Source organism: Salmo salar, chromosome ssa02 (assembly GCF_905237065.1).
Source record: "Salmo salar chromosome ssa02, Ssal_v3.1, whole genome shotgun sequence".
Classification (NCBI taxonomy): domain Eukaryota; kingdom Metazoa; phylum Chordata; class Actinopteri; order Salmoniformes; family Salmonidae; genus Salmo; species Salmo salar.
Window position 1 is genome coordinate 82,387,608 of NC_059443.1, and position 14,494 is coordinate 82,402,101.

The window sequence follows — 14,494 nt, forward strand, 5'->3', positions numbered from 1 at the left end:
TTGGGATGGTGTTCTTCAGCTTGCAAGCTTCCCCCTTTTTCCTCCAAACATAACGGTGGCCATTGTGCCAAACAGTTGCATTTTTGTTTCATCAGACCAGAGGACATTTCTCCAAAAAGTACAATCTTTGTCCCCATGTGCAGTTGCAAACTGTGGTCTGGCTTTTTTATAGAGGTTTTGGAGCAGTGGCTTCTTCCTTGCTGAGTGGCCTTTCAGGTTATGTCGATATAGGACTCGTTTTACTGTGGATATAGATACTTTTGTACCGGTTTCCTCTAGCATCTTCACAAGGTCCTTTGCTGTTGTTCTGGGATTGATTTGCACTTTTCGCACCAAAGTACGTTAATCTCTACAAGAAAGAACCCATCTCCTTCCTGAACGGTATGATGGCTGCGTGGTCCCATGGTGTTTATTCTTGCGTACTATTGTTTGTACAGATGAACGTGGTACCTTCAGGCATTTGGAAATTGCTCCCAAGCATGAACCAGACTTGTGGAGGTCTTCAATTTTTTTCTGAGGTCTTGGCAGATTTCTTTTGATTTTCCCATTATGTCAAGCAAAGAGTCACTGAGTTTGAAGGTAGGTCTTGAAATACATCCACAGGTACACCTCCAATTGACTCAAATGATGTCAATTAGCCTATCAAAAGCTTCTAAAGCCATGACATCATTTTCTGGAATTTTCCAAGCTGTTTAACCTGTTGGGGATAGGGGGCAGTATTTGCACGGCCGGATAAAAAACGTACCTGATTTAATCTGGTTACTACTCCTGCCCAGTAACTAGAATATGCATATAATTGTTTGATTTGGATAGAAAACACCCTAAAGTTTCTAGAACTGTTTGAATGGTGTCTGTGAGTATAACAAAACTCATATGGCAGGCCAAAACCTGAGAAGATTCCAAACAGGAAGCGCCCTCTCTGACCATTTCTTGGCCTTCTTTGTCATCTCTATCCAAAACAAAGGATCTCTGCTGTAACGTGACATTTTCTAAGGCTCCCATAGGCTCTCAGAAGGCGCCAGAACGTTGAATGATGACTCTCCAGTCTCTGGCTGTAAAACAGTAGCGCATTTGGTAAGTGGTCGATCTGAGAACAATGAGACGGGTGCGCGCGTGCACGTGAAGAGTCCATTTTACTTTCTCTGTCTTTGAACGAAAACAACGACTCCCGGTCGGAATATTATCGCTTTTTTACGAGAAAAATCGCTTAACAATTGATTTTAAACAGAGTTTGACATGCTTTGAAGTACGGTAATGGAATATTTTGACATTTTTTGTCACGAAACGTGCCGGGCGCGTCACCCTTCTTTACCCTTCGGATAGTGTCTTGAACGCACGAACAAAACGCCGCTACTTGGATATAACTATGGATTATTTGGAACCAAACCAATATTTGTTATTGAAGTAGAAGTCCTGGGAGTGCATTCTGACGAAGAACAGCAAAGGTAATCCAATTTTTCTTATAGTAAATCTGAGTTTGGTGAGTACCAAACTTGGTGGGTGTCAAAATAGCTAGCCTGTGATGGCCGGGCTATCTACTCAGAATATTGCAAAATGTGCTTTCACCGAAAAGCTATTTTAAAATCAGACACCGCGATTGCATAAAGGAGTTCTGTATCTATAATTCTTAAAATAATTGTTATGTTTTTTGTGAACGTTTATCGTGAGTAATTTAGTAAATTCACCGGAAGTGTTCGGTGGGAATGCTAGTCACATGCTAATGTAAAAAGCTGGTTTTTGATATAAATATGAACTTGATTGAACAAAACATGCATGTATTGTATAACATAATGTCCTAGGAGTGTCATCTGATGAAGATCATCAAAGGTTAGTGCTGCATTTAGCTGTGGTTTTGGTTTTTGTGACATTATATGCTAGCTTGAAAAATGTGTGTCTGATTATTTCTGGCTGGGTACTCTGCTGACATAATCTAATGTTTTGCTTTCGTTGTAAAGCCTTTTTGAAATCGGACAGTGTGGTTAGATTAACGAGAGTCTTGTCTTTAAAAGGCACAGTCAACTTAGTGTATGTAAACTTCTGAGCCACTGGAATTGTGATCCAGTGAATTATAAGTGAAATAATCTGTCTGTAAACAATTGTTGGAAAAATTACTTGTGTCATGCACAAAGTAGATGTCCTAACCGTCTTGCCAAAACTATAGTTTGTTAAGAAAAAATGTGTGGAGTAGTAGAAAAACAAGTTTTAATAACTCCAACCTAAGTGTATGTAAACTTCCGACTTCAACTGTACCTGCTGACATATCACCACGCAGGCTACATTTTCTACTGTGATTGGTCAACAACGACAGCATCGCTTAAGAAATAGAACGGGGATGCGTTCAATACATCACGTAATAGAACGTTTAATTGAATGGAAATGGTGTTGTACTGAACGACCAGTTGAAAAACTGTGAGGGGTTAAGTTGTAGGCACCGCTGCCCATTAAATACGTCACTCATTACTTCAAGCCATACCCCGGCACCCCCACCAAACAGAACAAACGTATTTCAAAATCTGTTCAAGAACATAGAGCACATTTTGGGAAAAACGTGTCGTTCAGTATAAACCGTACCACAACATAAACGTTCAAGCTGACTGAACACACCAAAGATTTATTCGGTTTAAGCTGCCTTCACGAGCACCGCCTGGATAGAATTTCACCCCCTCTAGGCTTCATTGAGTTGTCACACAGACGGACTGACAGCCAGGAGCCAATATTATTAACCGTTATGACACGCATTTCTCAGCTAATACAGGTGGAGATGGGGATATGCCAGTGCAGATTAGGAGACTGCAGCTGGCAATTAATTATTGGGTCAACCTACAGGGACATGGGGTGTCTCATCCTACGAAAGGGATTTTACAGGCATGCTGGGAACACGAGCGAAGACAGAACCTGAGCTTTGAGTGGGTGGGTAATACCCAGGCGAAGGAGATGGAACTGTATAGAAGGGAGTTTAGTCCACCATGGCTACTCCCACCTCCAGTAGTAGATCTAGAAGTGTTGGAGAGACTAGGGAAAGATAGGGAGGGTGTTGATCCATCTGATTTGTTTAAGTGACGTCTGGATACTGTGCATCAGGATTGTGACCATTTACACAGATGGTTCAAAAGATCCAAGGACAGGACGTACTGGGTCAGCATTTGTAGTGCAGGAATGTGGGGTGGCAGTCAGGAAACGATCACCTGGCGCTATATACGGCGGAGCTGATGGCCATACTGTTGGCCTTGCAGTGGGTGGAGGAAGTCAAGCTCGACAGAGTAGTTATTTTCTCTGATTCATGTACAGTGTTGATGAGTCTCCAGTCCTTTAGCTCACGTAGCAGACAAGACCTGCTTTATGAGGTATTACAAACCCATTACAGGATTAGACAGATGAGTATACAGATACGAGTTACTTGGGTCCCAGCCCATGTGGGGGTGGAGGGGAACGAGGCAGTTGATGTACTGGCTAAACAAGCACTTGGTAGTGAGGGATGTTGATGTTGTCGTTTCAATGAGCAAGGCAGAGGCAAAACGCCTGATATGGACAGTGATAGGAAAGCACCCAACAGGAAAGTGTGATTATTGACAGGAAACGGAGACCATGGAGCATGTATTGCTACACTGTGGGCAGTATCAGAGGGAAAGAGAGAGGATGAGATCTAGTGTGAGGGAGAAAGGGATACAGGAAATGAGTTTAAATAGTATATTGAGGTGAACGTCATTAGATATAGTCTCACATATTTTGTTATCTTTTTTAAGAGCAATGTGGCTGGCAGGTAGGATTTAGTTTCTCCCTGTCTTTGGCCCACACTCCAGTACAGTTGGTGGCGGTAATGCATCATAACGTTGGATGCCAACTGCCGATAAACCCCACTGAAGATGAAAAGATTTCTCAGCTTTTTTTGTATCGCTCAACTCTCATTTATAATGAGTCTCGTTTGCAATGAGGGGGATGTAGTTAGATATAGGCCTATGTATTGTTGATGTGTTGCTGTAGTCGTGGATGGATCAGAAGGATAGAACGTACGCGAGAGAAACTATCAATAGGCCTTTGCGTCATAATTACCTTGAGAAATCTGACCTACAATTTGTAAACAAAGCTGCTGTACTTAAAATTCGTAAAACCTTCAGTTTTATCAATTGGATGTGACCCAAATGGCAAATCAATTTCAAGATATATTAAACCAGAAGAAAATATACATTTTATTTGGGACTTACTGAGTCTATGGGATGTTGAGTATTTAAACTGAACAAAGCACTACATGAAGAGATATGGGAGGCATTTGATCCATTACTAACGTGCTGTTTGTGGCCCCCATTCTTTGTAGATTTAACGATTCCTACAGTACAGACCAACATATCCAAGTGTAGAACTTCAGTAGAATGCACCTTAAAAACCACACTGATTCAACAACAGCAGAGGTTGTGCCTCTGTGTTTAAGACAATACTCACGGGTGTTAATCAGATCTCCAGTCTCCTCCTCCAATGTGACAGTAATCTCCCCCTCCTCCTTCAATCCAAACTCTTCTTCTTTCACTCTGAAAGCTTCTTCCTCTTCTTTCACTCTGAAAGCTTGTTCCTCTTTTTTCACTGTAACTTCTTTCTCTTCCTCTTTCACTGTGACCTCTTCCATGAGAGTTTCTTTCTCCGTCCAGCAGACGTCCTCTTCTTTAGCAGGGGAGGTGTAGCTTAGTGAGTTCATGGTCGGGATGTTAGATAGGTGTTAGATAGCTAGCTAGCATTAGTGCTGAGCTAATTTAGCAAGCCAGCTAGCTGACTACTAACAACGTGAAATGAAATGCGGCAACTAGCTATACAACATAAGTTTGCTTAAAACACAGAGGCTAATATACACATAAAGTGTATAAAGAGCTTTAATGTTTTGGCTATGTTGGCTAGCAAGCTACCGAAGAGGCTTGACTAGCTGTGTTGTTGAAGAAGCGTCCCGTCTACTAGATTATACGTCACACCAGCAGCTTTGCCTGCAAGTCGCATATCGCCATCTATTGACTGGAGTGGGTAACGCAGTTGAGCGAAAAGTTTATTTTATTGCCATTTATCCTAGCTCCAGGGGGAAGATGGACAGGGACTCTGCTGTCCTAGCTCCAGGGGGAAGATGGGCAGGGACTCTGCTGTCCTAGCTCCAGGGGGAAGATGGACAGGGACTCTGCTGTCCTAGCTCCAGGGGGAAGATGGACAGGGACTCTGCTGTCCTAGCTCCAGGGGGAAGATGGGCAGGGACTCTGCTGTCCTAGCTCCAGGGGGAAGATGGGCAGGGACTCTGCTGTCCTAGCTCCAGGGGGAAGATGGACAGGGACTCTGCTGTCCTAGCTCCAGGGGGAAGATGGACAGGGACTCTGCTGTCCTAGCTCCAGGGGGAAGATGGACAGGGACTCTGCTGTCCTAGCTCCAGGGGGAAGATGGGCAGGGACTCTGCTGTCCTAGCTCCAGGGGGAAGATGGGCAGGGACTCTGCTATCCTAGCTCCAAGGGGAAGATGGACAGGGACTCTGCTGTCCTAGCTCCAGGGGGAAGATGGGCAGGGACTCTGCTGTCCTAGCTCCAGAGGGAAGATGGGCAGGGACTCTGCTATCCTAGCTCCAGAGGGAAGATGGGCAGGAACTGCTATTGACTGGGCTCAGTGGGAGCTGCCCTCCCATAAGGGTGGGCTGGCCAAGAGACCAGAGGTGGAAAAACTGAATACTCGGGTTGGGGTGTGCTCAAACTAAAAAAAGGGCATCCCTCAACAACAAAAATAAAAATGCAACACAATAAAAAAAAGCAACACAATCTGATGACAATATATTTTGAACTGGAATAAATGCTGCACTTAGTAACAATGACCAACACAATTGCAGTCAAAATAGAAGATTGTCTGTGTCCTACCAGGACTGTATCCAACCCAGCTCCATGTGTTGCCACTATCATGTATCCTACCATGACTATATCCAACCCTACTCCATGTGTTGCCACTATCATGTATCCTACCATGACTATATCAAACCAGACTCCATGTGTTTCCACTATCATGTATCCTACTTGGCTGAAGCTTTGATCCAGTGGAAGTTTAGCCATAATCAAGAAACTCAGAAGTGATTCCATACTATGAAACTAGTCCAGCAGTGCATGTACACTAGATGGCGGTAAATTGCCTCGTGTCGTTTAGGCCGCCCATTGTGACTTGCTTGTGGATGTATTTCAAGGCCTACCTTCAAACTCAGTGCCTCTTTGCTTGACATCATAGGAAAATCAAAAGAAATCAGCCAAGACCTTTGAAAAAAAATTGTAGACCTCCACAAGTCTGGTTCATCCTTGGGAGCAATTTCCAAACGCCTGAAGGTACCACGTTCGTCTGTACAAACAATAGTACGCAAGTATAAACAACATGGGACCACGCAGCCGTCATACCGCTCAGGAAGGAGACGGGAGATGGGTTCTGTCTCCTAGAGATGAACGTACTTTGGTGCGAAAAGTGCAAATCAATCCCAGAACAACAGCAAAGGACCTTGTGAAGATGCTGGAGGAAACTTTGATTTGTATCTTATAGAGCGTGGCTTTAAGGGAATAGTATGGTCACGTCTAGATAAAAACGACTGTGAAAGATTTACAAAATTAACACAGAAAATGTGTATTAACACACTACCTATTCATATAAGTATTTATTCATCATCTACATATTCATATTAAGCTTGTACGTCTGTGTACAGGAAAGTATTAAATCAAATCAAATTTTTACTTTATTTATCACATGCGCCTGAATACAACAAGTGTAGACCTTACCGTGAAATGCTTACTTACAAGCTCCCAACCAACAGTGCAGGTCAAGAAGAGTTAAGAAAACAAATCTACCAAACAGACTAAAGCAAAAAATAAATAAATAGAAATAACACAATAAGAATAACAATAACGAGGTTATATACAGGTGGTACTGGTACCGAGTCAATGTGCGGGAGTACAGGTTAGTTGAGGTAATTTGTACATGTAGTAAGGGGTGAAGGGATTACGCATAGATAATAAACATTGAGTAGCAGCAGTGTACAAAAGTAAATGTAAATAGTAAATAGTCCGGTTGCGATTGTATTAATTGCTCAGCAGTCTTATAGCTTGGGGGTAGAAGCTGTTGAGGAATCTTTTGGTCCTAGACTTGGCGCTCCGGTACCGCTTGCTGCGCGGTAGCAGAGAAAACTGTCTATAACTTGGGTGACTGGAGTCTGACAATTTTATGGGCTTTCCTCTGACACCTGGATGGCAGGAAGCTTAGCCCCAGTGATGTACTGGGCTGTTTGCACTACCCTCTGTAGCGCCTTACGGTCAGATGCCAAGCTGTTGCCATGCCAGGCGGTGATGCAACCGGTCAGGATGCTCTTGATGGTGCAGCTGTAGAACCTTTTGAGGATCTGGGGACCCATGCCAAATCTTTTCAGTCTCCTGAGGGGGAAAAGGTTTTGTCGTGCCCTTTTCAAGACTGTCTTGGTATGTTTGGACCATGATAGTTCGTTGGTGATGTGGACACCAAGGAACTTGAAACTCTCGACCCGCTCCACTACAGCCCCGTCGATGTTAATGGGGGCCTGTTCGGACCCGCCTTTTCCTGTAGTCCACGATCAGCTCCTTTGTCTTGCTCACATTGAGGGAGAGGTTGTTGTCCTGGCACCACACTGCCAGTTCTCTGACCTCCTCCCTGTAGGCCATCTCATCGTTGTCGGTGATCAGGCCTACCCCTGTTGTGTCGTCAGCAAATGTATTATTTGTAAGACGAAAGAGAAAAAATATTTACTAATTGTTAAATTATTATGACGTTCTTTCCAATACAAAAAGTGTAGTAACTATTGTTTCCAATCTGCGTTACCCACTCCAGTCAACAGATGGCGATGTGCGTCTTTCAGGTGATGCTTCTTGCGTGACGTATAATGGACTGGACGGGACGCTTCTTCAGGAACAACAACGCGGCTACTCTTACAACCACCTCGGTAGCTTGCTAGCCAACATAAAACTGAAAGATTGAGGTTTTAGACGATGTTAATTAGCTGATCTCAGTGTTTAAAACGTATTTCTGTTGACGTATCAACTGGTGAACTTGAACCTAATTTGCTTGTCCAATTTGCAAACTTGTTAAAGATTGATGCTGAGCCTAGGTTAGTCGCTAATGCTAACTATCTAGCATCACTGACCATGAGTTCACTGACCATGAGTTCACTAAACTACTCCTACCCTGCTAAAGAAGATGAGGTTTGCTGTTTGGAGAAAGAAGCTCTGGCGCTGAACATTGTCGTGAAAGAAGAAGAGGAGGATATTACAGTGAAAGAAGAGAAAGAACCTTTCAGAATGAAAAAGGAGGAAGAGGTTGTTATAGGGAAAGAAGAGAAAGAACCGTTTAGAGAGGAAGAGGATGCTATCTCAATAAAGGTGAAGAAGGAAGACGTTTTGGGAGTGAAAGAGGAGGAGACAGAATATCAGATTAACACCAGTGAGTACTGTCTTAAACAGGGGCACAAACTATGCCGTTGTTGAACTAATGTGTGGTTTTAAAGGGGCATTCTAATGAAGTTCTACACTTGAATATGTTGTTCAGTACTGTAGGAATTGTTAAAGGTTCAATCTGCCATTGGTACATATATTTTGGGGTCTTTTAAATTAGATTTATTGAATTCTCCATGTGGTCTACATTAAAGTGCCTCATCTAATACAACAGGCTTTTAAAATTGACTATTGGAGCATAATTTCTACTTAAAATATCAAAGGGATACAAAATGCACCCATTTCATGGAACAACCCTTTAACATTTGCATTTTAGGCCCTGTTTAGAGATATTAATGCCTCTTGTAAGACCCTATGATTTTAATAATAATCACTATCTGTTTGATGTTCTCATTCACACAGGAGAGAGACATGACTATCGTGGATCCTCTGGGGAGCCTCAACAACATCCTGATGCTGACGAGTCAGAGAAGATTCTCTCCAGATCAGAACACCAGATGGTACAGCTTGGTCTGGTCTAGCCTACAGCTTGCTCTATTGGGGTCTGGGCTGGGTTTCTGTAAAGCACTTCATGACAACAGCGACATCAGCATCCATAATGGTATGTCTCTATGTCCCCTCTTTATGGTTAACAGGATATCGCTAGCCCTTTCACCCTCCCGGAGTCCCCGGGTCGTGCCTCTCCTGGTAGCGCCTTACTGCTGGGTATGAAGAGGTTGTCTGTGCTGCTGGTGGACTGCAGGAAAACAACGGAGCTGAGTGGAACTGTGAGAGGAGGAGAAGAGAAGAAAGAATCAGATTTGACACATCAAAGTAAGTGCTGTAATTGAATTTGAACAAATTAAATAGATCTGTCCACTGGTATCTGTTCCCAATAGGGCTGTCCCTGACTAATACAAATACAGCTTTGCACACTCTTGGCATTCTCTCAACCAGCTTCACCTGGAATGCTTTTCCAACAGTCTTGAAGGAGGTCCCACATATGCTGAGCACTTGTTGGCTGCTTTTCCTTCACTCTGCGGTCCAACTCATCCCAAACCATCTCAATTAGGTTGAGGGTTGGGTGATTGTGGAGGCCAGGTCATATGATGCAGCACTCCATAACTCTCCTTCTTGGTCAAATAGCCCTTACACAGCCTGGAGGTGTGTTTGGTCATTGTCCTCCATTGAAAAACAGATGACAGTCCCACTAAGCGCAAATCAGATGGGATAGCATATCGCTGCAGAATGCTGTGGTAGCCATGCTGGTTAAGTGTGCCTTGAATTCTAAATAAATCACAGACATTGTCACCAGCAAAGCACCCGCACACCATCACACCTCCTCCATGCTTAACGGTGGGAACCCCTCTACTCTGCGTCTCACAAAGACACGACGGTTGGAACCAAACATCTCAAATTTGGACTCATCAGACCAAAGGACAAATGTCCGCCGGTCTAATGTCCATTGCTCGTGTTTCTTGCCCCAAGCAAGTCTCTTATTCTTAGTAGTGTTTTTTTTTGCAGCACCATGTAGGCCTGATTCACGATGTTTCCTCTGAGCAGTTGATGTTGAGATGTGTCTGTTACTTGAACTCTGAAGAATTCATTTGGGTTGCAATCTGAAGTGCACTTAACTCTTATGAACTTATCCTCTGCAGCAGAGGTAACTCTGGGTCTTCCTTTCCTGTTGCGGTCCTCGTCAGAGCCAGTTTCATCATAGCGCTTGAAGTTTTGTGTGACTGCACTTGAAGAAACTTTGAAAGTTCTTGAAAGTTTCAGTATTGACTGATTTTCATATCTTAAAGTAATGATGGACTGTTTTTTTCCCTTTACTTATTTGAGCTGCTCTTGCCATAATATGGGCTTGGTCTTTTACCAAATAGGGTTATCTTCCCCCCTACCTTGTCACATCACAACTTATTGGCTTAAACGCATAAATAAGATAAGAAATTCCACAAATTAACTTTTTTAACAAGGCACACCTGTTACGGACATATTCAATCTCTCCCTATCCCAGTCTGCTGTCCCCACATGCTTCAAGATGTCCACCATTGTTCCCATACCCAAGAAAGCAAAGGTAACTGAAGTAAATGACTATCGTCCTGTAGCACTCACTTCTTTCATCATGAAGTGCTTTGAGAGACTAGTCAAGGATCGTATCACCTCTTCCTGACACCCTAGACCCACTTAAATTTGCTTACCATCCCAATAGATCCACAGACGATGCCATCTCACTGCACACTGCCCTATCCCATCTGGACAAGAGGAATACCTATGTAAGAATGCTGTTCTTTGACTATAGCTCAGCATTCACCACCATAGTACCCTCAACTCATCATTAAGCTCAAGGTCCTGGGTTTGAACCCCATCTTGTGCAGCTCGGTCCTGGACTTCCTGACGGGTCTCCCCCAGGTGGTGAAGGTAGGAAACTACACCACTTCGCTGATCCTCAACACTGGGGCCCATTAGAGCTGCGTACTCAGTCCCCTCCTGTACTCACTGTTCACTCATGACTGCACGGCCAGGCATGAATTCAACACCATCATCAGTTTGCCGATGACACAACAGTGGTAGGCCTGATCACTGACAACGATGAGACAGCCTATAGGGAGGAGGTCAGAGACCTGGCCGTGTGGTGCCAGAACAACAACCTCTCCCTCAACGTGATTAAAACAAAGGAGATGATTGTGGACTACAAGAAAAAGATGACCGAGCACGCCCCCATTCTCATCGACGTGGCTATAGTGGAGCAGGTTGAGAGCTTCAAGTTCCTTGGTTTCGACATCACCAACAAACATGGTCCAAGCACACCAAGACAGTTGTGTAGAGGGCACAACAAAAACCTATTCCCCCACAGGAGGCTGAAAAGATTTGGCATGGGTCCCCAGATCATCAAAAAGTTATACAGCTGCACCATCGAGAGCATCCTGCAACAATTTCAATTAACTGATTTTCAGTTCATATAAGGAAATCAGTCAATGTAAATAAATTCATTAGGCCCTAATCTATGGACTTCACATTACTGGGCAGGGGCGCAGCCATCTACCTGCTGGGGAGCTAGTCCCACCCACTGGGGAGCCAGGCCCAGCCAATGAAGTTGTCCGGGTGGCTGGTCTAAGACAATGTGGAGGTCCTGGTTGGCATGGTTATAAGTAGTCTGCGGTTGTGAGGCCGGTTGGATGTACTGCCAAATTCTCTAAAAACAAAGTTTGAGGTGGCTTATGGTAGAGAAATTAAGATTCAATTCTCTGGTAACAGCTCCAGTGGATATTCCTGCATGCCAATTGCACACTCCCTCAAAATTTGAGACATCTGTGGCATTGTGTTGTGTGACAAAACTGCACATATTAGAGTGGCCGTTTATTGTCCCCAGCGTGGACCTGTGTAATGATCATGCTGTTTAATTAACTTCATTATATGCCACACCTGTCAGGTGGATGGATTATCTTGGCAAAAGGATGTTAACAAATTTGTGCACAAAATTAGAGAGAAATAAGCGTTTGTGCATATGGAAAAAGTCTAATTATGTATCTTACAACTATGAAGGTTAAATATTTAGAACCACCTGCTCGATGGGAATCCATCAATGTCTGTGTCTTGAGGGTCCTAGAACGGTCTAGTTGTTTGTATTCTGACTTCTAAAACAGAATTAATAAGTAAGTAAACATATCAGTAATTACCAGGAAGCTCTACAACCTAATTTGTTTTAAATGATTAAATGTTTGAAAACTGGTCTCAGTTTGAGGGCTCTGATTTGGATTAAACCTCATAGCAAGGCAGTTTTATCATGTGGAGGTTTCATTCTGGTCTCTCTTTAAATAAACACTGTCTTTGGCAGGAGAAAAACCTAATTCGGAGGAACCAGAGACATCCAAACCAGCAAGACGGCACCTCTGCTCCCAGATTGGAAAGCGTTTTACCAAGTTAGGAAGCCTGAAAAGACATAGGAGGACGCACACTGGAGAGAAGCCACACCATTGCACCCAGTGTGGACATAATTTTAACCAGTTAAGAAGCCTGAAAGCTCATGAGCGAATACACACAGGGGAGAAGCCTTACCACTGTTGCCAATGCGGAAGTAGTTTTAGCCAGTTAGGGAACCTGAAATCTCATGAGCGAATACACACAGGGGAGAAGCCTTACAAATGCTCAGACTGTGGAAAGACATATTTCTCATCATGGTCACTTAAAGTCCATGTTAGAACCCACACAGGGGAGAAGCCTTACCACTGCTCCCAGTGTGCAAAGAGTTTTAGACAGTTAGGATACCTGAAAGCCCATGAGCGAATACACACAGGGGAGAAGCCTTACCACTGTTGCCAATGTGGAAGTAGTTTTAGCCAGTTAGGGAACCTGAAAGTTCATGAGCGAATACACACAGGGGAGAAGCTTTACCACTGCTCCCAGTGTGGAAAGAGTTTTAGCCAGTCAGGAAGCCTGAAAACTCATCAGCGAATACACACAGGGGAGAAACCTTACCACTGCTCCCAGTGTGCAAAGAGTTTTGTCCATTTAGGACATCTGAAAGAACACATGAGACTGCACACAGGGGTGAAGCCTTACCAATGCTCAGACTGTGGGAAGACCTATTACTCATCACAGTCACTTAAAGTTCATGTGAGAACCCACACAGGGGAGAAGCCTTACCACTGCTCCCAGTGTGGAAAGAGTTTTAGCCAGTCAGGAAGCCTGAAAACTCATCAGCGAATACACACAGGGGAGAAGTCTGCTCCCACTGTGCAAAGAATTTTACCAAATTATGAAGCCTGAAAAAAACACATGAGACTGCACACAGGGGAGAAGTCTTACAAATGGTCAGACTGTGGGAAGACATATTACTCATCACGGTCACTTAATCATCATGTGAGAATCCACACAGCAGAGAATAATGACTTCTAGTGTGTATATTGATATTTCACATCACATTGACTTAATTACTTCTCCTAGTGTGTAAATTGATATTTTACATCAAATTGACTTAAAATTTTATCAGAGAACATACACAGTGCTCCCATTGTCTTATATTGTTGACTGAGAATGTGTTTACTTGTTTATACCATATGAAATTAAATGGTACAAAGTATACTCAAACAAATATTTGTATGTTTTTATTATAAAACATGAATTGAATATATGGTACGTCAGTTTGAATATAAAGTAGATCAGATTCCATGTGTTTAAAGGGTCCTTTTTTAAACTCTGACTGTGGGTGTGTTTATCTGAGTGTCATTCCTCCAGCACTACAGATAATCAAGTGATATTTGGATGTGATGCATTTGTTCCATTGTTTACATTTGCATTGTTGGCCCACTGATGATTTAATGACATGAAAATATTCAGACGGTAATGGAAAATGTTAATCGTATGTGTCCACATAACTGATTATGTGACTAACCTTGTGAAACTGTCCAATTATAATCTCCTGTTCTTGGGAGTATCATCCTGTGTTGCAAGCCAATTTGCACCTGTGTCCTTGTATGAATAAAGTCCCTCCCAGGAACAGGAAACTAAAGATATGTGCTCATCACCCAATGCTTCAGGAATTCAGACTGTCTACACTGCGCTGTGTAACTCTGTTATTCTCTCTGAGCTCAGAAATAAAGAATCTTGGTTTTACTTGGACTCCAGCAGATCCTTATTTTATAATATCCATCACAACTCTCCCACGGATTGCTGTTTATCATTGTCTCAAAGAAGAGTTCCTCGTTCCACTTTCCTGGGGGAATTTTGGATCAATATCCACCTTAGTAGCTACATTTCCGTGCAACTTGCGACAGATTTTTCTGTGAATATTCTAAAATCTGCATTAAACAATATACGCATTTTCCCACCAGAAATGTTTCCATCAAACAGACTTATTGCGGATAAAATGCTTTGCATGATAACGTAGTGCACAAAAAAATACTTTTGTTTTTAAATTCCCATGAACTGAATGAAAAATACAAGTTAAATGGGTTTCCATCACATTTTCAACTCTACTGATGGTTTTTAAAAGCTGTTGCGTTTTATATAAAATGTGAACATGGCACGTGTACTGTAGCCAGCAGCTCACA

The 14,494-nt window shown here is 43.0% G+C and overlaps 1 protein-coding gene across 1 annotated transcript; it reads left to right on the plus strand.

Annotated features, from left to right (window-relative positions):
* Positions 1–7,715: 7,715 nt before the first annotated feature.
* Positions 7,716–14,057, plus strand: LOC123736065 (zinc finger protein 883). The gene is made up of 4 exons (XM_045713135.1): positions 7,716–8,451; positions 8,865–8,962; positions 9,098–9,275; positions 12,280–14,057. Exons 1-4 carry the CDS (start codon positions 8,157–8,159, stop codon positions 13,209–13,211), a joined length of 1,503 nt encoding a protein of 500 aa, XP_045569091.1. The 5' UTR covers positions 7,716–8,156; the 3' UTR covers positions 13,212–14,057.
* The last annotated feature ends 437 nt before the right edge of the window (positions 14,058–14,494 follow it).

What these genes read in the sequence shown, in the direction of transcription:
- LOC123736065 (XM_045713135.1), top strand. Translation starts at nt 8,157, where the DNA reads ATGAGTTCACTGACCATGAGTTCACTAAACTACTCCTACCCTGCTAAA. An exon ending in CCAGATCAGAACACCAGATG is followed by an intron (nt 8,963 to 9,097) that starts GTACAGCTTGGT and finishes TATGGTTAACAG; the next exon opens with GATATCGCTAGCCCTTTCAC. An exon ending in ATCAGATTTGACACATCAAA is followed by an intron (nt 9,276 to 12,279) that starts GTAAGTGCTGTA and finishes TGTCTTTGGCAG; the next exon opens with GAGAAAAACCTAATTCGGAG.